This window comes from Macaca fascicularis, chromosome 2 (genome assembly GCF_037993035.2).
Source record: "Macaca fascicularis isolate 582-1 chromosome 2, T2T-MFA8v1.1".
Taxonomy (NCBI): Eukaryota; Metazoa; Chordata; class Mammalia; order Primates; family Cercopithecidae; genus Macaca; species Macaca fascicularis.
In genome coordinates this window covers 54,063,418-54,090,697 of record NC_088376.1, presented here as the reverse complement: position 1 = coordinate 54,090,697, position 27,280 = coordinate 54,063,418, and the positions used below count along the sequence as shown (strand labels likewise).

Sequence of the window (27,280 nt, the reverse complement as noted above, 5' to 3'; positions counted from 1 at the left end):
TACTCAGCATTATGTTTTTAAAGTCCTAAAAGATTACATATAGCGTGAACAATTTTTACAAAGGAATGTATGTGCATATGGATTAAAACCATTAGCTTTAAAAGGGAGGAAATAAAAAAGCACACAATTCAGGACAGAGTCACCTCAAGGTGGAGAAAGGCAGATGGCAGAGGAGAAACAGGAACGATCCAAGAGTGCCTGTGGGACTCTCACTCTCAAGTTGGTGCTGTGTTTTTGTCACTTTTGTTTTTGTTTTGTTTTTTTTGAGACGGAGTTTCGCTCTTGTTGCCTAGGCTGGAGTGCAATGGTGCGATCTCAGCTCACCGCAACCTCCGCCTCCCGGATTCAAACGATTCTCCTGCCTCAGCCTCCTGAGTAGCTGGGATTATAGGCACCCGCCACCATGCCCGGCTAATTTTGTATTTTTAGTAGAGACGGGTTTTCTCCATATTGGTCAGGGTGATCTCGAACTCCTGACCTCAGGTGATCTGCCAGCCTCGGCCTCTCAAAGTGCTGGGATTACAGGCGTGAGCCACCACGCCCTGCCCAGTGCTATGTTCTTTTTGTTGTGCTTTAACTTATACTACATATAGTCTTTTCAAAGTATCAAACATTCCATTGAAAAGAAAGACTATTTTTAAAAGCATTTAACACTCTGTGTCTGGTAAAACACAAAACTCAAAATGGATGGTAGCTATTGTTACAGAATGTGATGAGAATAAGAGATGACAAGGCAGCGTAGTTCAAGGTGAGGCATGACTAAACTCAGAGGGCATAAGACGCAACCCTGCGGAGGTGAGGCAGCCAGGCTTGTCAACATTCAGAGCCGCAAATGACCCAGATCTGCAGAAACCAGAGATGTTCAGAGGAGGAGGGGAAAGAAACGGGGCTGCCCAGATGCCAGAACACTAGGCTCTGAACTCCAAGAGGGCAGGGACAATCTTGGTATTTCTCATTGCTTTGTCACCAATAGCACATACACTGTCTGGTAATAGGTGTTAGAAGAATATCTGAAAGGTGAAAAGAAAATTTTGTTTTATAGATGACTGTTTTAAACAATATTAAAAAAAAATTTTTTTTAACTTTTAATTTCAAGGGTACATGTGTAGGTTATATAGGTAAATTCATCCCACAGGGATTTGTTGTAGATTTTTTTTTACCAGGTACTAAGTCTAGTATCCAATAGTTATCTTTTCTGCTCCTCTCCCTCCTCACACCCTCCACCCTCAAGTAGGCCTCAGTGTCTACTGTTCCCTTTGTGTCCATGAGTTCTCATGATTTAGGTCCCACTTATAAGTGAGAACAAGTGGTATTTGGTTTTCTGTACCTTTGTTAGTTTGCTAAGGATAATGGTGTCCAGCTCCATCCATATTCCCACAAAAGACATGATCTCATTCTTTTTTATGGCTGCATAGCATTCCATGACATATATGTGCCACATTTTCTTTATCCAATCTGTCACTGATGGGCATTTAGGTTGATTCCATGTCTTTGCTATTGTGAAATAGTGCTGAAATGAACATTCATGTGCATGCGTCTTAATGGTAGGATGATTTGTCTTCCTCTGGGTTTATACCCAGCAACAGAATTGCTGGGTCAAATGGTAATTCTGTTTTCACACCAATCAGAATGGCTATTTCAAAAAGTCAAAAAATAACAGATACTGGCAAGGTTGCAGAGAAAAGAGAACACTTCTACACATGGGTGGGAGTGTAAATGAGTTCAACCATTGTGAAAAGCAAAGCTGTGATTGCTCAAAGAGCTACAAACAATATTTTAAATAAAGACTACTTTGGCATAGAAGAGTATATAGAAAGAGAAAAGAAAATGGCCAAGAATAGAACAAGAAACATCAATTTTAAGGATGGGCAGAGGAGACCCCACAGGAAAGTAAGAAGGAAAGGTAAGAAAAATAGCAGAGACACCCAGGAGACTGTTATTAGGCATTTGTTACCTGTTAGGCACTGAGCACAGGACCCTTCCCTCAAAACCAATAAATACACAAATGTGTGTGTGTATACATGTATATATGCATATAGGCATGCATATATCAGCAAAAAAGTCCATGAATACACAAGTTTATATACACATACAAACGTAACACTTTGTTTTCTTGTACTGGAGCACTTTGAAAATAAGTTGCAGGTAATCATGATCCTTCCCTTCTAAATACTTCAACATGCATCTCTAAATACTCTCGCACTTAACCACACCATCAACATTTCTGGAAAGATTATTATTCAGTAATATCACCTAATCTAGAATCTGTATTCAGATTTATACAACTGTCTCAAAACAATTTGTATGGCTATGCCCCCCAGTCAACAATCACCACTCATTCATGGTGTTACTTCTCTTTGGCCTCTTTTAATCTACAACTGTCCCCTTCCAGCCCATCGTGTTTGTTTCTTGTGGCATTGATTTTTTTTCAAAGAGTCTAGGCTGGTTGCTTTATCAAATGTTTCATATTCTAAATTTGTCTGACTGCTCATTGAAGATTTTTGATACAGTTTATTACAAAAGTATGTTGTATACATCTAATTACATCATATCAGGAGGCACACAATGTCAGATTATCTCATTTTTGGTAAGTTGGATCATTCAGTGACCACCAGATCGCTCTGCTTCAGAGTTATACTTTTTATTACTCTAAATGATGAAGGAGTATGTTTCAGACTGGAAGATACTATTCTCCCACACCCATTCACCCAGTGGCTTCTGGCCACAATTGAAGATTATTGCCTGAAGCAGTTATCACACTAAGGTTGCAAAATGGTGATGTCCTAAATTCTACCCTTCTTCTACCTTTACTAGTCAGCATTCTTCTGAAAACAAGAGCTTTCTCATTTGCATCCTACCTTTTTGTAATCTGTACTTTTAATAGCACCATAAACTCCTGAATTTGTTTTGGTTTTCAATGTATTTTCACCTGTTGTTATCATTCTCATTAATGCCCAAACTGTCCCAGATCTAGGAGTGCCCTCAAGTAGGTTTCAGTGTCCTGTTTTAGCATTTCCTCATTGGTCTGAGCACTTCCTTGCTTTCTGACCAAAAGATGTCACAACTCACCTTATACTTTTCCTGTACCTGATCTGAAAACAGTAATTTCTCTTAAGGAGCCCTGGTTCCTTTCAGTGGCTAGTGAGAATTCGAAACAAGATGAGCTCACTGACACTGGGAAGTCGCTACTTCTGCACTGGCAGGGGGGTTTTATTTTTGTTATTTAAAAATGGCTTGAGCAAGTTTACAGCTATTGGGGTGTCATGATTGCTGGACATACAGATTTTTTTAACTTTGTTCTATTAAGGACTTTGAGCAGGTTTAAAGTTTGAAGAGAAGTAGCCCCTAGACAGAAAGAGATGCTGAAAATACAAAAGAGAAAAGTGATAACACACAGAGAGAGTTCAAAGAAAGATTAGAAGGAAGTGGATGTAAAGCTGCATTTAAAAAAAATAAAAATTAAAAAAAGCATGGAGTAAAAACTAGTCCTGGTACGTTTCACACAGTCCAAGGATGTCAATGAGCATCAAAGTGTAGAGTATAGTATAAATAGAAAGGAGTGTTTGTTATCAGAATTTTTTTACATACAGATATTATATCTGAGGCAATAATGAAATGATATCTAACAGCACCCCTGGGGCAGGGCAAGACATAAGACTATTTTCTTACACTGTACTTGACTTACCCCTATTGAAATCCACTGGAAAGGTGAAATATCACAAAGGGAATGTTCTAAAATAGACATGCATAGTCAAGAACAGATCCTGGCCAGGTGTGGTGGCTTACACCTGTAATCTCAGCACTTTGGGAGGCCGAGGCTGGCGGATCACAAGGTCAGGAGATCGAGACCATCCTGGCTAGCATGGTGAAACCCTGTCACCACTAAAAATACAAAAACAAAAATTAGGCGGGTGTGGTGGCGGGCGCCTGTAGTCCCAGCTATTCAGGAGGCAGAGGCGGGAGAATGGCTTGAACCCGGGAAGCGAAGTTGCAGTGAGCAGAGATCGCAAAACTGCACTCCAGCCTGAGCAACAGAGCAAGACTCCATCTCAAAAAAAAAAAAAATTGCTGAATTTATAAGTTATTACCACAGTAGGTTTGATTAAAATCAAAGAACCCTCTAACAGGGATTAATACACAAAACAGGGAGGAAACATACAACACTTTGCGTTAGAGAGTATATGGGAATCACTTCTGTACAGTATTTCCACTCCCACTTAAAATTCTGGATATTTATATTCTTTTCCTTCAGCTATATAAGCCTGTATCTTGAACAAACATACAAGTGGTTGATATTCAGCAAGCAGTTAAAGATGTTGTTTTCTCACACATGGGACTCTATCTCCATCTTCACAGCAAAGGATAACCACTAATGGTCTCACAGCCCCAGGATCTGCAGGTCTGAGTACTGCTTGCCTGAGAAATGCAAACACCATCTCAGTGAGGCGAAAAGAGGTCATGGATTCATTTCCTTGCCTGGCCCCAGGGAATAGCACCACATATTCCAAAACAATGTTGCAGAAGAACAGGCTGGAAAAAAATCAGTAAATCAGGCAGCTCAACCTAGTTCCAGGATAAAAAGGAATTGGTTCCCAAAACCCTGAAGCCAGGAGTTATGCAGAGCTTTGTGCCACTCTTATGAAAGAGCATTGTGTATGGACTGGTAAATTAGAACTGAAACACTCTGGACTTCATACACATGCTCTGTTGCTGAGTGCCACTTCCTCTGACTAGAACAGAGGGGTCATCAGAAGCAAAACCTCTCCCAATTTGTCCCTTGTGCAAGCACTGCTGGGCCACATACGGGAGGAAGCTCAGAGCACTCTGCAAAGGGTCTATTGTGCATCCTGCAGCCCCACATTTCAATGTAGAAGAGTGTCAACTTAAACTGAAAGAAGCAGTGGAAACTGTCAGGAGCCTGACCTGGGAGAAGGACTAGGAGACTGGGTCCCAAAGGCATTTGTTTATCTGTTATCAGCTGAGTCACTCCCTGTATGCACAATGTTCCCACTGAGTCAGACCCTGCCTCACACCACGTATTTGATTCTTATAGGAACAGGAACCCTAGAGGTAACTGAGGTAGCTACTACTTCCCCCTCATTCTAGACATGTAAAAACTGATACACAAAGGCAGTTAGTAATTATCACAATATCCTAGTTTTTAAGAAACTAAGCCATACATGTAGCCAAGGCCTATTGCATCCCACAAGCATGCATGTAATCATTATGTTGCACTGTCTGTCCTCTGTCCACTATTGCAACAGAGCAGTCAATAAAGCCCACTTCACATTCCTAGAACTTAGCATATAGATTACTTATTGCTGATGAGTTATTCAATTACAGTTAAGGTCTAATCCCAGCAAGAAAGCTAAATTCTCGTCCTGTGTCAAAATAATCTGAAATATAGCTACCATTAAGGAGCCATTCCAGTGGTTCTCAAGGAAATTTAGAAATGTCTGGGGACAGATGGCTGGTTGCACAAATCATGGGGTTCTACTGCCACCTAGTGGATACAGCCCAGGCATGCGGCTAAACATCCAACAATGCACAAGACAGCCCACCCACGAAGAAACGAAACCCAAAAAAAAAGTCAACAGTGCCAAGGCTGAAAAACCCTGGACCATTCCAATCATTATAGGCAAAAAATTACAAGTCCATCCTGACTACCAAGATGCAGTCCCTAGAGTAAAGGCTAACAGTGGGTGGCCATTTTCCTGGCCCCCAGTTTGGCATTCAGGAAGACTGGATGTCTGTGTATCCATCAGAGGTCACGAGGTGCCTATGCCACACCTCATCCTCCACTGGCAACTCCTGTGATCCATCTGCATAATCACAAAGTGAAGACAGGCTGGAGTTCTTAGACATGCCAAATATGCTAGACTTGTACTCTGCCACAAGCTATGCTAAAAGTGTTTTGAGGGAAGCAGTTAGAATACAAAGTCAAGACTACGTTTGGACAGTATCAGTTTATAATCCATCCTAATCCGCCCCCCCCCCCATTCTCTCACATAATCAACAGCTGGATCTGTTCGTAGCAGAAATTCAGATTTCTTTTATCTTCATGAGTTGTAAAGACTGTGAATAGGAAGATCAAGAGGGAATCAAGAGAGGGTAGAGTTTATGCTTTGGTGGAAGAGGAAGTTCTTGGGTATCTGCAATTCAGCCTAAGAAGAATATTCAGATATTTCTAATGTGAAAACTTAGCACAGTTCCTCACTGAAAGTATGTGGCCACACCATTCGGCCAATTTTAAGTTACATTAACACATGTTGGTCACTGACCTGGATTCTAACTGAAGGTAAAGTCGATGAGTCATAGCAGCGGGAGTGAGGATTAAGTGACCTGATCTTGAGCTCACATCAATTGCCGGAGAAAACTGGCTGAAGGTGACAAACAGCAGCAAGCAGAGCTCTCCTTGTGCCAGGTGCCCCAGGGGATCTGCATGTGGCATCCAAACCACATGCAGCAGATCTGGGTTTCTCCCTGCAGAAGAGTTTCCACCATTTATAGCTTAATGTTACCTGTTGTAATCACCATTCACGATAGTCTAACTCTATATCTCTCTTTGGATATCAGCGCAAGAGATAGAAAACTGAGTCAAAAAATCAGAAACTCATTTTAAACACTTTTAGAAACTGGCAAATAAAAAGGAGGTTCTCTATGCTGCAGTATCTGAAAGATAACTTAAGAAACTGAAGGCATTCACATCATGCAAAACCTTAAAACTCAGATCAAAAACAAAAATAACACATATACTCTCAAACACACACATACATGCACATTCCTTTCCAGAAAAAAAAAAAATACTGGCTGACTCCTCAAGATGGGACTCCAGCAAAACATTGAAGGGCCTGTGTAAAGGATCACATTCATATAAAACATGCTGCCCCCACATTCTCTCAGGAGCAGGGGAGCCCTGGCTTGGAGTCAAGCAGACATTAGTTTGAATACTATCTGGCCATGTGTTACGTGCCCTTTGATGAATCACTTAACCATTTTAAGCATCAGTCTCCTCATTTGTAAAATAGTGGTAAAGGTTTACTCATTGGCAAGGTTCCATCATGTCACCCAAGAGCTTAGGCCATCCATTTTCCCCCACTGTGACAGCATCTCATGTCAGTCTTGATGCCTGTTCCTATAGCTCTCTCACCCCAAAACTCCCTCCCTCTTCTTCTTTGCCTAGCTAAAGCCAACTCATTTGTCAATCTTCATTATCACATGCTCCAGGAAGGCTGCCTTGATGCCACCATTTCTGAAACTAGATATGTGCTCACTCTATTCTGCTGCTTTCTCCTTCAATGATGGCCCCACGTCACACCTTGAAGTGTCCCTCTGTCAAGCCTCCCCCTACACTGGAATCTTCCTGAGAGTCCCCTGATGTGTTTCCATAGGGCATGGCAAGCATGTCCTGATGGCTTTAGTGAGCAAATGAACAAAGGCCTTGGCAAAGGAAGAAATACCAGGGGCAAACAGGTGACAAAGGTTACATGTACTTTATAAACAGCAGATTTCAACAAGGAGAAATCAGTGATATCAAATGCTGCAAAGAGGTCAGGAAATAGGATAACTGAGAAAAAAACAACAGACTTAGAAATTAGGTCCCTGACAGCTTCCGAGAAATGTGGTGAGTGTCAAACACTAAATGCTCTGAGTGATGAAAAAAGATAGGGGGTGGGAGAGTTCCTTCCTCTGGGTAAAGGAGAAAGTGAGATTCTCCCTCATTGAGCCTAGAGAGGGCAGGGACAAGAGTGCCACAGGAATGCGGAACACAGATGAGAACAGTTATTTGTACGTTATTTTAGTAACATAAAATGTAATAACACGACTATAAATACACAACACATAAATACTATGAAAACCACATAGGAGATCACACTGATACCAAAAAAAGAAAAAAAAAGTGTTAAACATTAAGGCACGAGAGATTAAAGCAGCAAGAAAATGGCTTCAGTAAGTTTAAAAATGTATGATTACACACATCTACACTATTTTCTATTTTTATACAGAATCAGCTAGAAAACAGATATTTATCTCATAGAAAAAGGTCCAGAGCACCATGTATTAAAGCTTTTGACGTCTGGACTGAAAGGAAGGAAAAAAAAATATAAAAGTTGTACCTTTATAAGAACTGAAAAAAAAAAAGGAAGAAAAATGCATGTCATAAGTGGGTACCGATAAAAGCGTTATTTGAAGGCAATCCATTCTCCATAGATATTTCTATCCCTAATTATGAAATAATTTAAATATACAAAAACAGAAATGCAGACACTAATGTTGGTAACACCAATGTACCAGTCACCAGTGTTAATAGGCAGTAATATTACGCATATTTGATTCAGAATTTAAGAAATAAAATATCACAGATACAGCAAAGTCCAAACACCCTACCACTTACAAGCTTCCACTTGTAGGTTAAAACACGTGGTATCTGGTTGGGTGTAAGGAGGCTGGACTTGCTCCTACTTCCTTCCCCAGGAGTAGGTAATGTTCTTTTCTTTTTTTCTTTTAGATTCAGCAGTTACATGTGCTAGTTTGTTACTTGGGTATACTGTGTGACGCTGAGCTTTTGGGCTTCTAGTGAACCCATCAACCAAATAGTGAACACAGAACCCAAGAGTAAGTTTTTCCACCATTTCCCCGCTTCCTACTCCCTGCTCTTCGGAGTCGCCAGTGTCTACTGTTCCCACTTTTGTGTTCATGTGTATCCAACGTTTAGTTCCCACTTGTAAGTGAAAATATGTGGTATTTGGTTTTCTGTTTCTGTGTTAATTCACTTAGGATAATGGCCTCTAGCTACATCCACGTTGCTGCAAAGGACATGGTTTCTTTTGTATAGCTGCATAGTATTCCATGGTGTATATGTATTTTCTTTATCCAATTCACCATTGATAGGCACCTAGGTTGATTCTATGCCTTTGCTATTGTGAATAGTACTACAACAAACATGTGAGTAAAGGTGTCTTTTTGGTAAAACAATTTGTTTTTCTTTGGGTATGTACCTAGTAATGAGATTGCTGGGTGAAATGGTAATTTTATGTTTAGTTCTTTGAGAAATCTCTACACTGCTTTCAATAGGGACTGAACTAATTTACAGTCCCACCAAGAGTATATAAGTGTTCTCTTTTTTCTGCAATCTCACTGACATCTGGTTTTTTGTTTGTTTGTTTGTTTTTTTTGGACTTTTTAATAAAAGCCTCAATGTTGTGAAGTTAGAATATATCATTTACAACCAGCACATGTTCCGTACTGCCCTAGGCCACTGAGATTATTACTCCATGCAGAACTTAATCTCTTTCTTTCCAAAGAGAATCTCATGACCCTTTAGGAACATTCTAAGTAAATATAAGATGATCACAACCACCACCTCTCAAATAGGTATAAAATACCAATTTACATTTCCAAGAGACCATAAAGATGCGAAGATTATGATGAAATATAATGAATAAACTTGGGCAAAGATCCTAGATTTCAGGCCTACTTGGAATACAATTTTTCTTGTCTAAAGTCCCAATACAACAAAAATATTTCACCCTCATCACCATTTATTAAATGTCTCCTGGTCACAGGATCTGGGGGGGGAAAAATGATGCTAATTCAAAGAGTGGTACATGGACCAGCAGCATATCATGCTTTATTAGTCCATTTTCACACTACTGATAAAGATATACTTGAGAATGGGCAATTTACAAAAGAAAGAGGTTTACTGGACTTACAGTTTCGCATGGCTGAAGAGGCATCACAAACATGGTAGAAGGTGAAAGGTACATCTCACATGGTGGGAGACAAGAGAAGAGAGCTTGTGCAGGGCAACTCCTGCTTTTAAAACCATCAGATCGCATGAGACCCATCTGCTATCACAAGAACAGCACAGAAAGACCTACTCCCATAATTCAATCATCTACCACCAGGTCCCTCCCACAACACGTGGAAATTATAGGACCTACAAGATGAGATTTGGGTGGGGACACAGAGCCAAACCACGTAATTCTATCCCTGGTCCCTCCCAAATCTCGTATCTTCACATTTCAAAACCAATCATGTCTTCCAACAGTCCCCCAAAGTCTCAATTCATTTCCGCATTAACTCAAAAGTCCACAGTCCAGAGTCTCATCCCAGACAAGGCAAGTCCCTTCCACCTATAAGCCTGTAAAATCTAAAGCAAGTTCATCACTTCTAGATAAAATGCGGTACAGGCATTGGGTAAAAACAGCCATTCCAAATGGGAGGAACTGGCCGAAACAAAGGGGCTACAGGCCCATCCAAGTCCAAAATCCAGCAGGGCAGTCAAATCTTGAAGTTCCAAATGATCTCCTTTGACTCCATGTCTCACACCCAGGACACGCAACGCAAGAGATGGGTTCCCATGGTCTTGGGCAGCTCCACTCCTGTGGCTTTGCAGGGTACAGCCTCCCTCCTGGCTGTTTCACAGGCTGGTGTTGAGTCTGCAGCTTTTCCAGGCCAACAGTGCAAGCTGTCAGTGGATCTAACATTCTGGAGTCTGGAGGATTGTGGCACTCCTCTCACAGCTCCATTAGACTGTGCCCCAGTAGGGACTCTGTGTGGGGGCTCCAACCCCACATTTCCCTTCCACACTGCCCTAGCACAGGTTCTCCATGAGAGCCCTGCCCCTGCAGTAAACTTTTGCCTGGACATCCAGGCATTTCCACACATCTTCTGAAATCTAGGCAGAGGTTCCCAAACCCCAATTCTTGACTTCTGTGCACTCGCAGGCTCAACACCACGTAGAAGCTGCCAAGGCTTGACGCTTGCATACTCTGAAGCCATGGCCTGAGCTCTACATTGGCCCCTTTCAGCCACACTAGAGTGGCTGGGATGCAGGGCACCAATTCCCCAGGCTGCACATAGCACAGACACCCTGGGCTGGGGCCCACAAAACCACTTTTTCCTTCTAGGCCTCCAGGCCTGTGATGGGATGGGCTTGCTGTGAAGACCTCTGACATGCCCTGTATACATTTTCCCCATTTTCTTGAGGATTAGCATTCAGCTCCTCGCTGCTTATGCAAATTTCTGCAGCTGGCTTGAATTTCTCCTCAGAAAATGGGATTTTCTTTCTACTGCATTGTCAGGCTACAACTTTTCTGAACTTTTACACTCTGCTTCCCTTATAAAACTGAATGCTTTTAACAGCACCCAAATCACCTCTTGAATGCTTTGTTGCTTAGAAATTTCTTCAGCTAGATACCCTAAATCATCTTCCTCAAGTTCAAAGTTCCACAAATCTTTAGGCTGAGGGCAAAACACGCCACCAGCCTCTTTGCTAAAACATAGTAAGAGCCACTTTTGCTCCAGTTCCCAACAAGTTCTTCATTTCCATCTGAGACCACCTCACCCTGGACTTTATTATCTATATCACTATCAGCATTTTGGGCAAAGCCATTCAACAAGTCTCTAGGAAGTTCCAAACTCTCCCACATTTTCCTGTCTTCTTCTGAGCCCTCCAAACTGTTTCAATCTCTGCCTGTTGCCCAGTGCTAAAGTCGCTTCCACATTTTCAGGTATCTTTTCAGCAACATCCCACTCTACTGGTACCAATTTACTGTATTAGTCTATTTTCACACTGCTGATAAGGATGTACCAGAAACAGGACAGTTTACAAAGGAAAGAGGTTTACTGGACTTACAGTTCCGCATGGTGGGAGGCCTCACAATCATGGTGGAAGGTGAAAGGCATGTCTCACATGGCAACAGACAAGAGAAGAGAGCTTGTGCAGGGCAATTCCCGTTTTTAAAACCACCATATCTCATGAGACCCATTCACTATCACCAGAACAGCACAGAAAGACCCACCCCCATAATTCAATCATTTCCCACCAGGTCCCTCCCACAACACGTGGGTATTATGGGAGCTACAAGATGAGATTTGGGTGGGGACACAGAGCCAAACCGTATCACATGCCAAACTCCAGACATAATGGAATCTCAGTCCTCATTTTAGCAAGATCCCAGGTAATGTGTATGCACATTAAAGTTCAGGGAGCACTCACTGGTTTAAAGAATTTAGAAATATGAAAACCTGGACTAAGGCAGAACCAAATCCAACCACCATTTTGCTAAACCTACCCTCTTCCTATCAGACCACATGGCTTTCAGGTGTTATCTCTGCAAAGTCCACACGTTAGTCTCATTAGACTGGTGGTAATCAAATGAGGGCAATTTTGTCCCTCAGAGGACATTTGGCAAAGTCTATAAATATTTTTGATGACCGCAACTTGTGTAGGGGGTTACTGGCATCTAGTAGGCAGAAGTCAGAAATGCTGCTAAACATCTTACAATGTGGAGGACAGCTCCCAAAAATAAATAATTATCTGGCCCAAAAGGTCAATAAGTCAAAGGTTTTTTAAAAACAAAACAGTAAAAAAAAATCCACCTGCAATTAGACCCATGATTTCCTGGCTGAAATGAATTGTTCTATTCAGTCATTTGATAAACTGATTTGGTCATCCTTATCCAAGGGGGGGGTAATATAAACCAATAACCAAAACCACTTCATGCCCAAGCTCTCAAAGAGTTTAAGTTTCCCACGAGAGGCTGCAACCAAATCAATAATCATATTATCATAAATCATATAAATCAATAATCATATTGACAACAAATAGCAAGTACAGTGAAACAACAAATGCACAAATTGGAATATTGCACAATTACATGAATTTAAGAAGTAAGTACAGATATATTTCCCCAATAAAAAGTCTGGTGCTCACTGGTTTTTTTGTTTCCTGTAATGCAGGATCTTTAATGAAAAAACACTTTGGCCACTTCGAGACGATAAACACTCACTGGGCAAAACAACTTCACTGAAAAGAGACCTCATATTATGCAAAAAAAATCTTAAAAGGTAATTTTTTTTAATTCCTCAAGTATTATCAAGAGCTTTGTTAATTTCATCAACATGCTATAAAGGAATGATTCTTTTCTTCAGAGAAGGAATCACAGCTCACAATTAGGATGGTGGAAGGTGGTCTAATACAAGAGGAAAATAGGTCACGGTATATAATTACACAGATGAGTAACGAACTCAGAGCTGACTAAGCCTGCTTTTATTAAGATAAACGTATTTCTGGAATGAGCATTGCTTTGCATAGCCTTGTATCAATTAAATTCTGCCCAAAGAGAGAACCCTGAGGTTATAGGTAATATGTGGCAACTTGAAAACACTTCATGCCGCACAATCCTAAGCTATTACACTGCACTAAGGAGCAAGTGCACTCACTATCTAAATCAGATTGAATCTTTGGCATTGACATTCTAACTTTGCAAAAAAAAAAAAAAAAAATTGTTGAAGGAAAGCAATCTACAAAATGCTCCCACTACATTTTAATAACTGTCTTTGGGTCTCATAAATCTCATTCTGCCATGTTCTTTAATTATGTTACCAAAGACTCCAAAGTGATAGCAGACAACGTAGGCTAAAACATTTCAGACCACTTCATTCTCATGTATCTGGATTTGTGAAACAAGGTCAAGTTTCACCTGAGAAAATTTCAAGACTTACCCTATTACACAGTAACCTCCCATTTTTTTCTTGTTTTTTGTTTTTTGTTTTTTTTGAGACGGAGCCCTGCTCTGAAGCCCAGGCTGGAGTGCAATGGTGGGAGCTCAGCTCACTGCAACCTCTGCCTCCCAGATTCAAGTAATTCTCCTACCTCAGCCTCCCAAGTAGCTGGGATTACAGGTGCGTGCCACCACAGCTTGCTAATTTTTGTATTTTTAGTAGAGGTGGGGTTTCACCATGTAGGCCAGGCTGGTCTTGAACTCCTAACCTCAGGTGATCCACCCGCGTTGGCCTCCCAAAGTGCTGGGATTACAGGCATGAGCCGTGCCCAGCCACAGTATCCCTTTTTAAAAAGTTTAGCTATATATACAAATCTTTCTTAAATGTGATCTCTAGAATTTAGGAAGCATTGTTTACATTCCTAAAGCCTCAAAGTTAACATAACGACAACTTTCACTACAGAAATTCAGTGATAATATGAGAAGTAACCATCAATGAGCAGGGCTCCACAAACAGACACCTACACAAACTGGCTCACCAGAATGCCTGCTTATCCAGTAATCCAGTTAATCATCATCCAGAAGTCTTGTTCATCTTTTAATATTTTTTCTGTTGCCTATCTCTCATCTTTAATGGACTAGCATGAGCTGGTAAGAAACAGTGAATCAACTGAGAAGTGGGCAGGGAAGGGAGGGTTGCTGAGCACACTAAGAGCTTCTTTTCTGATTCTTTTGGTTCTTATTGATTTTTACATTTTTGTGTAAAATCAACATGAGGATAAAACGATTTCCTTCATTTGTGAAAGATCTGAAGTTTCTGTAGGTCCCTGTATCAGGACATTAAATCATCTCAGTCTACACTAAAGATAAGGAGAAGAGACTGAGCAGATATCACGAGGTCCAAATGATACGTCTTTTTTAATGATTTTGTCCTATTTTTCATCCAACACATATGCCTGCCTTTTGGTCTCAATATATAATTTGGTCTTACTTGCCTTAAGAGAGTTTCTTTTCCACACATCTCTCAGTCCATTACTGCTCTGATCTGCCCTACAGAAAAGGCTGCCAAAAGGTTCAAGTGTCTCAAGTTCTGAGACACTTGAACCCGTAAGACAGAATGCCCTCATCATTAACCCCACTGCTTTAAAAAAAAAAAAAAAAATCAATATTTAAGAGTTCAAAAATTACTACCAAGAGGAATTTCTCTTTAGCTTATTCCTTTAGAGTGTTCCTTTAAGATGAAGAAATCTGTCCTGGCATGAGCCTCTGCTGTATCAAACCGGACAGTGGCACAGGGTAGCAGAGGCACCCAACCAGCATGTCTAAAACCTCCCATTCTAAACTGAAGTCTCATCTGCAATTGCATCAAAACTGCCAAAATAGCAGTGTTTGTGGAAAGGGCCCAGGTAAGCTGTGTGCATTCACTCCATTTCAGGAGGCAAAGCTGCTCTAGAAGTTTACCTTGGTCAATCATTCCCTTCCATCCAGCTCAAAGTGGTGGGAGCAGTGAAGGGGAATGATGTATACCATCAGGGCATATGTATGCAGATTCCCAGCAACCTGAGGAATCTGAGAGCAGAGTTCTGGACCTGCAGCATTAGGCCACATGCAGAAATACTGCAGCTCAAAAATACGAAAGACTCTGAGAAAATAATTTTATAAGGGTTTCTATAAGAAAAGGAATTATGTCTCTCATTCTATGGGATTCACTATTTCTACAAATAGTGGCTTCTATAATATTTCCCAAAGGAAAGGAATTTGGCTCTCATTAAATTATTTCTGGGAAATTATTCAATATTTCACCATATAATTATATATTACATAGTTAATATTTCTGTTTTCCAAAATAACATCTACAGTTTTTTTATATTTTAAACTCAAGTGAATCCCACAAGTACTTAGTACCTACCATGAGTAGGACACCACAATGGCCAGGCGCTGAGGATCTGGGGGTTGTGTGCCTAGGACTGGGAAACCAAATTACACGTGGGAATATAGCAGCATGCATTCTCTCAAGCTCTGCAAGACTGGCATTTAAACCAAAATGCATCTAACTGTCAAGAGACAGTTACCAAAAAAATTAGTTACCAGACACAGACTCTTAGTCACAGTAGACAGTTAAAAATGGAAAATGTGCTCCCCCTCCCTTATCTTTTAAAATATGAAACAGGCTCTTAAGGAGAAAGGTGATAGAAGACCTACAAAGGAGCAAATGCGTACAAACCAACTATGCCCAGAGCCAAGCACACAAGGCTACACGGAAGAGGAGGAATAGTGCTAGTGAAAGGTTTTGTGGAGGAAGTGATTTGGGGTACTCATTCCTTCTACAGGGAGTCCATAGACTGGCAAAATCAAGTGTCTATCAATATTTCTATTTTTGTCATAAAGCAAAAGGAAAGCACACAGGAAAGGAAGATACATAGGAACCAGATATTCTTGTGTAGGAAGCAGCACACAGGTTTATATGGATGTACTTTTTTTATGTGGAACATGACTATCTCATATTCCATGTTTCAAAATATCTCTTTGTCATGCTTAAATTTATTGACCTAACTTGTCCTTCACTGTGATATGCACTGTGCTGGCACCACAAATACAGATGAAAAAGATGCATTCTCTGACATCAAGGTACCCACTGTTCTCACAATCTTTCTTTCCCTTGATCCCTGAATAAATCTTAAGAGCAAGGGATTCATGCCTTGTATTTCCAGAGTGCATATTCATTTATTTCACAAATATTTTAACTAATGTCCTAAATATTATGCAAAGAATACAAGAGTAAAAAAATGGCATGATCTTTCTCCTCTGAAGGAGCCTGTAGTAGTGGAAGAGACAAACAGCTGGAGAGGAGTGTTGAGAGGAGAAAGACACAGGATGATAAGCACACACTCAATCCACCCCAAACCAGGCTCAGAAAGTTGAAGATTCCTAAGGAAAGTGACAGCTAAGCAGAGGACTTGAGGATAAAGAGAAGTTAGCCAGTCAGGAAGGTATGGAAACAGTTTGCCACACAAATGAAAGTCTGTGCAAAGGTCCAGACAGAAATCATCGAACCTAAAAAGAAGCAGAAGGGCCCAGGACAGCAGGAACTCAGTGCTGGGGGTGGAAGAAGCTGGAGGCAGAACAAGAAAGGACTTCAACATTACAGACTTCGGACATTCTCCTGAGGGCAAGGACAGACGACTAAAGGGTTTTAAGCAGGATAATTGGCATTGCTCACATATAAGATGGGCAGTAAACGTTTGTTTCCGATACATCAAATAACCTTTTGAATTTAATTCTAGTCTTCCCTCTGCCCTAAATCAACTCTTCCGACATCAGTGAAGAATATACAGGATTCCTAAACAATAGGAGTTCTGGATAACACCTAGCACAGCACTGTGCAATAAAACCATAATGTGAACCACATATGTAATTTAAAATTTTCTAGCAGCCAGTCTTAAAAAGTAAAATTAAGTGAAATTTAAGATTAATAATATACTTTATTTAATAGAGAATTTGTAAATATTACTTCAACATGGGATCAATATTAAAAATATTGAGATACTTTACATTTTTTCATTCCAAGTCTGCAAAGTCTAGAGTGCATTTTATACTTACAGAACATCTCAATCTGGACAGGCCATATTTCAAGTGCTCAATACCCACACATGGCTAGTGGCTACCATACTGAACAGTACAGATGTAGAATGTACTTTGGGAAGCATTTCTCAGAATGTTTAAAGCACTTTTTATCATTTGTATTTGTATTCTAATTTGTAAAAATAATGCAAATCAGTTTTTAAATGGGAAAAAAAAAACAAAAAAGCTCAATATTGAAAAGGTACCCATAATCCCATACCAAAAATACCAGTTAACATTTGAATGTATATGCTTGTTAGACACTGTCTCATGTCCAACATATATGTAGAATACACTTTTCTAAAAGTAAGGTCTGTCTGAATAGCTCTTAATATGTAAACACTTATAAATGATTTTTATGAATCCATAAAAATTTCTCTTTTAGGAAAAAACAATTGCATTTCCAACATAGGTTTTAAAAAAATACATTACACATGGGATTCTGAATAAAATAAAACATTAATTCTGCTTTTACAGTTATTACCTTTTAAGATTATACCTAAGTGAGTATTTCCTAGAACTCTGGAGTTTAATAGGGAACCATTATTATTTTAGGGACATGCTGTCTCCGTTATTACCCAGAAGTTCTCAAACTGCCCTGCTGCTCCAGTTTCTCTTTACTGCCACCTGGCTACTCCATTCTTCCCTTTTCAGTGCCCAAAAAAAAGGAAGAAGAGGGGGGAAGGGAGGGGGAAAGGGAGGGGGGAAAGGGACGGGGGAAAGGGAGGGGGAAAGGGAGGGGGAGAGCGGAGAAGGAAGAAAAGAGGGAGCGGGGAGTGGGTAAAGGGGAAAAGAGGGAGGGAAAGGAGAAAAGGAAGACCAAAAGAAAGAAAAGGAAGAACAGAGAGAGGGAGGGAGGGACGGATGAGTGTCTAACTTACACAGAGTAAAAAGGTGGCTTCAAAAATTTGGTAGGTTTGACTATATTCATTGCCCTTTGCCTTACTACTCAGCAAATGTCTTGGAGACCATAAGTGCCCTGTGAGTGACTAGTTCACACCTCTTTTCAGGCCTCTGCCTTCAGAAGTTACAAGATGATCAATTCAACCTCCACACAGCCTCCAGATGAATCCTGCTCTAAGAACCTCCTGATCACTCAGCAGATCATTCCCGTGCTGTACTGTGCGGTCTTCATTGCGGGAATCCTACTCAATGGAGTGTCAGGATGGATATTCTTTTACGTGCCCAGCTCCAAGAGTTTCATCATCTATCTCAAGAACATTGTTATTGCTGACTTTGTGATGAGCCTGACTTTTCCTTTCAAGATCCTTAGTGACTCAGGCCTTGGCCCCTGGCAGCTGAATGTGTTTGTGTGCAGGGTCTCTGCCGTGCTCTTCTACGTCAACATGTACGTCAGCATTGTGTTCTTTGGGCTCATCAGCTTTGACAGATATTATAAAATTGTAAAGCCTCTTTGGACTTCTTTCATCCAGTCAGTGAGTTACAGCAAACTCCTGTCAGTGATAGTATGGATGCTCATGCTCCTCCTTGCTGTTCCAAATATTATTCTGACCAACCAGAGTGTTAGGGAGGTTACAAATATAAAATGTATAGAACTGAAAAGTGAACTGGGACGGAAGTGGCACACAGCATCAAACTACATCTTCGTGGGCATCTTCTGGATTGTGTTTCTTTTGTTAATCGTCTTCTATACTGCTATCACAAAGAAGATCTTTAAGTCCCACCTTAAGTCAAGTCGGAATTCCACTTCAGTCAAAAAGAAATCCAGCCGCAACATATTCAGCATCGTGTTCGTGTTTTTTGTCTGTTTTGTACCTTACCATATTGCCAGAATCCCCTACACAAAGAGTCAGACCGAAGCTCATTACAGCTGCCAGTCAAAAGAAATCTTGCGGTATATGAAAGAATTCACTCTGCTACTATCTGCTGCAAATGTATGCCTGGACCCTATTATTTATTTCTTTCTATGCCAGCCATTTAGGGAAATCTTATGTAAGAAATTGCACATCCCATTAAAAGCTCAGAATGACCTAGATATTTCCAGAACCAAAAGAGGAAATACAACACTTGAAAGCATAGATACTTTGTGAGTTCCTACCCTCTTCCAAATAAAGACCACATGTGCATGTTGTCATCTTCAATTACATAAGATAAATATGTGCCCTCATCATAAGTATTATCTCTAGCACTGCCATCCAATTTAGTTCAATAAAATTCAAATATAAGTTTCCATGCTTTTTTGTAACATCAAAGAGAACACATCCATCCGTAATTTCTCTAATACTGACCTTTCTATTCTCTATTAATAAAAAATTAATACACACAATTATTCAATTCTATTATATTAAAATAAGTTTAAGTTTATAACCACTAGTCTGGTCAGTTAATGTAGAAATTTATATAGTAAATAAAACAGGACATAATCAAAGACAACTCACTCAGGCATCTTCTTTCTCTAAACACCAGAATCTAGTATGTAATTCTTTTCAACACTGTGCTTAAAGACTAACTTGAAAGCAGGCACAGTTTGATGAAGGGCTAGAGGGCTATTTGCAATAAAAAGTCAACTTTTTTTCCTGATTTGAAGAAGCAGGATAAGCACACACCCAGAAAATCACCTAAGAAACCCCTCATTGATTTACTTCACGGCACTGCAAAGGAAAAGGAATATTAATTGTATACTTAGCAAGAAAATTTTTTTTTTCTGATAGCACTTTGAGGACACTAGATACATGCTAAATATGTTTTCTACAAAGACTTATGCCATTTAATAAGCCTGGGGTTCTGGCATTAAAATTTTTTTTTTTTTTTGGAGACGGAGTCTCACTCTGTCACCCAGGCTGGAGTGCAGTGGCGCAATCTCGGCTCACTGCGACCTCCGTCTCCTGGGTTCAAGCGATTCTCCTGCCTTAGACTCCTGAGTAGCTGGGAGTACAGGTGCGTGCCACCATGCCCAGATAATTTTTTTTGTATTTTTAGTAGAGATGGGGTTTCACCACGTTAGCCAGGATGGTCTTAATCTCCTGACCTCGTGATCCACCCGCCTGGACCTCCCAAAGTGCTGGGATTACAGGAGTGAGCCACCACGCCCAACCTAGAATATTTTTAAGTAGGCTTTACTGAGAGAAACTAAATATTGGCGTATGTTATTAGCAATTTCCCCTGTTCAATAGTATGGGAAAAATAAGATGACTGGGAAAAAGACACACCCACACCCTAGAACATACGTTATTCTGTTGGCAAATGGGAAAGAAGGTCATTTTCTTAGAAAGCAAATAAACTTGATTTTTTTTATCTAAAATTTACATTAATGCGTGCAAAATAACACAAAAAAAGAAAATTCACACATCACATTTTTCTGGAAAACAGATGGATTTTACATCTGGAGACATGGCATATGGTTACTGGCTTATGAGAGCTACCAAAACTAAATTCTTTCTCTGCTATTAACTGGCTAGAAGACACTCATCCATGTTTCAAATGTTCTTTCAAAACATTTTTATAAGTAATGTTTGTATCTATTTCATGCTTTACTGTCTATATACTAATAAAGAAATTTAATACTGTCTATTTTTTTAATAATCAACATGAGGAAACATTACCAGATTTCCTCATAGTCAGGACATATGTAGTTTCTTTATATGTTCAATTATGCATATAAATTATGCATATGTATTATGCTAATACAAGGGAGGCAGTTACATAGAGAATTCAAAAATTCTATCTGCCACTTACTTTTCAGAATAAGTACTCCGGATAGGGCATGGTGGCTCACACCTGTACTCCCAACACTTTGGGAGGCAAAGGTGGGCAGATCACTTAAGTCCAGGAGTTCAAGACCAGGCTGGGCAACATGGCAAAACTCTTGTCTCTACAAAAAAATAAAATTAGCCAGGCTTGGTGGTGTACGCCTATAGCCCCAGTTACTGGGGAGACTGAGGTGGTGATCACCTGGGCCCAAGAGGCAGAGGTTGAAGTGAGCCATGATTGTGCTGCTGTACTCCAGCCTGGGCAACAGAGCAAGACCATATGTCAAAAAAAGAAACAAAAGTACTTCATATGCCCTATAACCTCATCAATATTTTAGGCAAAACTCAGAAAAAAATACCCTAAATTGAGGAAAAGCTGGACAGGTATTTTTTTCCCCCTCAGTATCTACTTTCCACCGTCCTAACAGTTCCCAATTCTGGGTCAATCAGACTCTCTCAAAAAATAAAAAACGAAAATTGCCATGCTATCACAAATGTGCTTGGTAAACTAAGCTTGCTATAATTGTTTATCTAACTACATCTGTAAAAAAAAAAAAAAAAAAAGAAAAAAAAAAAGAGGCTGTGTTTATTCTTTACAACTTACATTGGCCAGGACAAATGACTAAATACCAGGGTTTTAAATGCCCCCTACTGGGCCATGGTAAAAAGTGAAAGTGAAAAAGAGAAGATGCCTTTGTAAGCACATGCTAAAGCAGAATAGCAATGCAAAGGTAAAATTTTTCAGGAAACAACATGCAATGCAGTTAAGGATATGGTGAAGCAACAGTTGAGTAATAGTTACTGCCTATTAGAACTTTCAGGTCCAGAGTAACAACTAAAAACCAAGTGGCAGAGCACCAGCAATAATAAATTAACCCAGCAACTTCCCTGAGATCACTAGCACTAGTGTAGGTGGGCAACAGTGAACACTTGCAGGGTCCTTTTGTAGATAAAGCTACAGTGCAGGCATGCCAGTGTTCAGGGTGCCCACCGAGGCTTACAACTCAGGTGCCTGCAGAAGGCACTGTAAACACGGCTGTAAGGAAACAGGGGAAGCTAATGATGATGGTGTGCTGAGAGCCTTTGCCTCACCAAGAGAGGTCAAAGGGCTCTCAGCTCTAGTCAATTATCTCCTCATTTTTCAAGATATGAAAAGTCACAAAGTTTTTACATTGCTGGGGCACCAATGAAAAGAAAATACACCTGCAGACAGAATACGCCACTGGCTACTCTGTAACATGTGGAATGCAGAAATCTCACAGAAAGGTATTCAAAAGTCACTCATGATGACTAAAAATTTCCCTTTAACAGGAATCCTTAATTTCATTTTGATGCATAAGTGATTCGACAACTACCTATACAAAATGTTTTAAGGTTTTTTTATAAAAGGAATATTTGAGATAAGAGTAATCAAGAAACAGATCATAGAAAGATCATAATCATATAAAAAGATTACACATTGACATCTACCCAGAGGTGGGTGAACCCTGCAACGGTCTTTTACAAAATGTTGTCATGACTAGTGCTCATTCGCTGGTCATCTTCAGCCTACGTCTTCTTTTCCCAGAAACAGAAGCAAAATTTTTCCTTTGGGAAAGTCATTTTGTCCTGTTCTCAACTATGCAGCTATCATATGCAGCTGACCCCATCCCCTACACAAGGGGCCAGCCATAACTGACTCTAGGCAATCAACATGTCTGATTCCACTGGCCACAAGTTGGGATGGAACATGATCCAATTTGACCTAATGAGAGCAAGTTCTAGGTTTCTGAAAAAATTATCTGAAGGGTGTGCCACAAAGATATAAAGTCTAGAAGCACTTCTTTCATCTGGCTACCATAGGAAAAGAGCCTAGAGCACCCTATGAGTTGAAACTGACACCATGGAAGGCACACTGAAGACATGCTACAAACTCAGTCCTGGTTACAAAGCTGAGTGCCTGCATCAGTCTTCATGTAAAACCATACCCACAGCCAATAAGCCCAATTTTAATTGGTTTCTTTTCTCTTTCTTTCTTTCTTTTGGCAACTACAAATGAGAAACTCGTGATACACTGGTTTTATCTAACAGAGTAATCTAAAGAGTTCAGAAATTCTAGAAAACACCCTCACACAAAGCTGTGCTTCTGCTTGACAATGTTAGTCATGTATGTGTCATTAGTTCTGTGTTTTATCCTTAACCCTATCGTTGCCATCATATCTTTTAACTCTGGAGAAAAAGTATCAATAAATACAACAAATATCTGTAACATCAAGAGATAATATTACACAAATTACAAATACAACAGATCACTCCCCAAAATGACATGGGATTTCTTTTGGGTAAGCAGCACTGTGAGGGTTTGTGTATTTGGTACTGTGTGGTCTTCAACGGTAAAAGCCATTACTTCCTTTTGGTCACTATCTTCCACAAGACTCTAATGGCATGTGGATTACCGTTTCATGACAAGGCATCCCCGTCAAAAGAACCACTTTAGCAAAATGTTGTTTTCCTTTCCCACAGGTCACTTTTCAAAATGTTTTAACCACTTTATAGTACTGCTTGTACAAAATGATTAAATGTCGTATTAATTTCTCTGCAGTAAATGTATGTGATAAATGTTACATGTAAATCAGCTACAAAAAAGAAACAAAAAAGTAAAAATGGGGTTTCACCATGTTTGTCAGGTTGGTCTCAAACTCCTGACCTCCGGTGATCCATCCACCTCGGTCTCCCAAAGTGCTGAGATGACAGGCATGAGCGCCCGGCCTCAATGTTCTATTTTCTAAGCTAAAAGAGACTCTATATTTAACTTGCAGGTTTTTCCAAGCTGTTATGTTGTACTTTCAACCATTATCTTTCTAAAGGAATACCAGCTCTCTGTGCTATCATATTGCCTGCATAAGGACGTAATCCTTATAAAAGCCAATTTCAACTCCACATCAAATTCACTTTCTTGTTAAGAAAAACATGCAACTATAAAAAAAAATTGTCATGGCCAAGTGTAGTTCTTATCTAATAGTATGAAAGTAGGTGAAAAATAAGAAAAATTGTCTTATTTTAAGTAAGAAAACCAACATCAATACCATTCAAAATCAGAGCTCCTTAAGTGTTTACAAAGTACATTTAGAATGTTTTGGTTAATGACAGATAAAGCTCTGAGAAACATTTAAAACCTAAATGAAAAAGAATAAAATAAAAATCTAAGTTATATCAAATAGAAACTCTGTAAGCCAATAAACCAAATTCACCTTTCTACATGACCGATCTGCCTCTCTCCTCGGACTTCCTTTCCCAGGACTAAAACTTCAGTCTCCTCTTCTCCCTCTCTACCCTCCACTGCAGTGATTTTACTTCTGCAGTGGTTCTCAGCTATTCCTCCCTTCCCATGTAATTTCAGATCCTTATTGCTTCTCACTTAAAATGACTGCAATCATTCCTTAACTGGTTTCTCATCTTCCACTTTCTCTCCTAACCAAGCAAACTCCAATGCTGGCAGATTTACCTAACATTGTTGAATTGACAGCTCCTTCCCTTGTATAGCCATGAGCTCTCCAGTGCTTACTTTATTAAAATCCCAGGGAGCATCCAAGATTTTGTCTCAATCTTTTCCTCACAGAGACACCTAAGCCCCTAAATTGCCTGATAGTCCCCCCAAAAAATTTCTCATACTCCAATTATCTGTGTCATCCCTCAAGCATACCACCTTGTAGCTCATTCTGAAGAAGCTCCCGTTCACCCTACCACAGTCTGGAGCATTACACTTCCCGGATTCCCACAGGTTCTAACAGCACATAGCAGGTGATAAGATTTCTTATCACTCCTTTACAAAGCATAAAATATTCTCCAGGATAAGAGCTCAGGAGGCAGCCTGCAATCAATACATATTTGCTGTTATAATTTTTCATAAATACTTGATCAAGAAATATTCACATGGCTGGGTGCAGTGGTGTGCACCTGTAGTCCTAGTTACTCAGGAGGCTGATGCAAGAGGATTGCTTGAGCCAAGGAGTTTGGGACTGTAGCAGGCTATGATTAGACCTCTGAATAACCACTGCACTGCAGCCTGGGCAACATAAGATGACCCTGTCTTAAAAAAAAAAAAAAAAAAAAATTACATGGCTAGGAAAAGGGAGACGTTCTCCAAAGAACATTCTCTTGGAAAGTAACTAACGAGTTTTTAAAATGTGTTCTGTGTTTTGAAAATGTGTTAGTCATAAGTTCATAAGAAATGGACCATAAACAATCAAATGAGGAAAAAAAGCATGAAATTCAGTGACCAAAAAGAAACAAGATCATCTTTAAACGTTCTTTATTATGAATTTCCCCTCCATAAATTATTTTATAACCATGGACCAAATAGCAGTCACACCTTACAACCAAAAGGCAAAATGAAATGTTGATGCAGTAACATCAATAAAAAGGCAGACAACCAAAAGGACTGTCAAGGGGAAATGACAGGGTAATGTACCAGTCATTCTTTTAACTGAGTTCACATTCCAAGAATGTGCAAAAACAACCTCTGCCTTCAAATCATTTCCAAACATGTATTCTCCATTTCACTAAAGAGAAAAAAAACAAGGCAGAATTTAAGTAATACAGAAACAGTAACATGGAAACCGTATGTCTACATTTCACTTTAAAACTACACTGCCTATTCACAACAGTCACTCTCAGATTTAAAGCTACCAATCTCGGAGCACGGAAAAAAATCTTCGGGCTAATCCAGGTGGGAAAGAGAATTATGTGCAAAAAAAAAAAAAAATTATTTTCTTTCAAAACATAACCCTGAAACACAACGGCTGCAGAGATAGGGCTGAATTTGGAGTTGCACAGGCTGTGGCAGAAATGACTGATCATAAAAATCTTTCAGATATAAACTATTTTGATGTAAGAGCATCCTAAATTCACATTCCGGAGGCTGAAAACTCCATCAGGAAGGTTAGAACTGTGGTACACTGGGTGTTCTACCACCCAATGGCATGCAAATTCAAATGGTTACAAATACTAAATGGGAAGGGGGCCTGGACTGACCTGATGGCCTCCATTGTAATCACTGTCCCTAACACTTTCATTGTAAGAAGCATAATTAAGAGCTGGGATGCCAGGGTCTAACTGTGCAGGTTTGAGCGGCCCTTAATTTCTCTGCACCACAGTTTCCCCATCTGTAAGAGGCAGAATCTCCTGCATCTCATGGCTTGTTTTAACAAAAACAAGTCCTTGGTCCTGGGCGCCTGGCTGTGGCAGTGACCATCGACCCCAACATTCGCTTTCCCCTTCCTCATTAGTTCCAAATGGCTTCCATGCTACACTGAAAAAGCACATTTTAAAAACGCTAAATATTCAAAGAAAATATTTCTACTGAAATACTGTTGTTTGGTATTTGTGTTCAATAAAATCAAAAGCACGTTTTGTATGGATAGGAGAGACTACAGAAAATATTTTCTTTCTTAATAACTTGGAGGACAACTTAGCTTTAATTTTTATTTTACACATACAAAATATCCATGAAATACTCATAAGTAATGAACAGATTGTTTATTAAACAAACAGCACTGCCATGACCAAGGTAAGGGAAAAATAACTTCGCCTCACTTCTTCCCACTTGGGTGCGTGTTAGTGATGACATGCAACTTCCTGGAACACTAAATACAGTCACAAACACTTGTCCTCAATGAAACAGATAGAAAAAGTGGCTTCTAGAAAATCAAATGAAACTCATATAAAAAAATGAAAAATACACGTATTTCCACTGTGAATAAACTTCCACACAAAGCCAGGTTGCCCAAGCTCATTCTCAAGAGGAGGAATATGATTCATCTCTCCATTAAAAGATTAATTCTCACTATTCTAAAAATTAAATATAACTCTGAGAACAAGGGCACTTTAGTGCTTTCACATTTGGCAATCCAGACACAGAAACTGTGGCCTGAGTAGATTTTTAAGTACAATTGTTTGTACTTTTCAATTTTGTCTACAACTTTAAAGTGAACCAGGGAAGTAAACATATAAAGAGACCTACCTAAAAGAAGCAAAACAGAAACTCTGTAAAAAATCTTTCATCCCAGTTTTTCTCCATGCTATGGTAAAATCATTCACCACTGTTTGCAGTCAAGTGCACCCATCTCTAAATTCTCTCCCTTTCACCCCCTCTACCCTCCAGTGAATGTAAGCCCTGATCACTTCTCACTTACTTGTCTGCAAATTTGTCTTTTCTACAAGTATGTTCTTCAGTGAGTCCTGTACAACACTGAAGCATACATATCTTAAAAGAAAGATCCTTTCCTAGCACTATGATGATGAAGTTCACAGTGGTTCTTAACATAAAATGTTTGAGAAACATTTGCTTTTTCCCTCCTACTTTATAATTTATGGTCCTCACTGGCAAAAATAATAATTATATGAATTTGGGGGGATGTCAGAATACCCGAAACGTGACCAATATCATCATAAGCATCT

At 39.7% G+C, this 27,280-nt stretch overlaps 2 protein-coding genes and 1 pseudogene across 12 annotated transcripts in view; 1 reads left to right on the top strand and 2 right to left on the bottom strand.

Annotated features, from left to right (window-relative positions):
• The window catches only part of LOC135969557 (protein SET-like), a 39,699-nt pseudogene extending 31,066 nt beyond the window's left edge, over nt 1-8,633 (bottom strand).
• The window catches only part of P2RY14 (purinergic receptor P2Y14), a 61,346-nt gene extending 40,685 nt beyond the window's left edge, over nt 1-20,661 (top strand). For 2 of the 5 annotated variants that reach the window (XM_065540088.2, XM_065540090.2), the window contains exons 2-4: nt 12,748-12,855; nt 13,571-13,692; nt 18,143-20,661. In XM_065540088.2, the coding sequence (XP_065396160.1) occupies nt 18,167-19,183 (1,017 nt within the window). In that variant the 5' untranslated portion in view covers nt 12,748-12,855; nt 13,571-13,692; nt 18,143-18,166 and the 3' untranslated portion in view covers nt 19,184-20,661. The remainder of the gene's footprint in view (nt 1-12,747; nt 12,856-13,570; nt 13,693-18,142) is intronic. The other 3 variants (XM_005546109.5, XM_005546110.5, XM_005546112.5) reach the window with 2 other exon arrangements.
• MED12L (mediator complex subunit 12L) overlaps nt 1-27,280 on the bottom strand; it is a 341,010-nt gene that overhangs the window by 198,019 nt on the left and 115,711 nt on the right. The window lies entirely within an intron of this gene.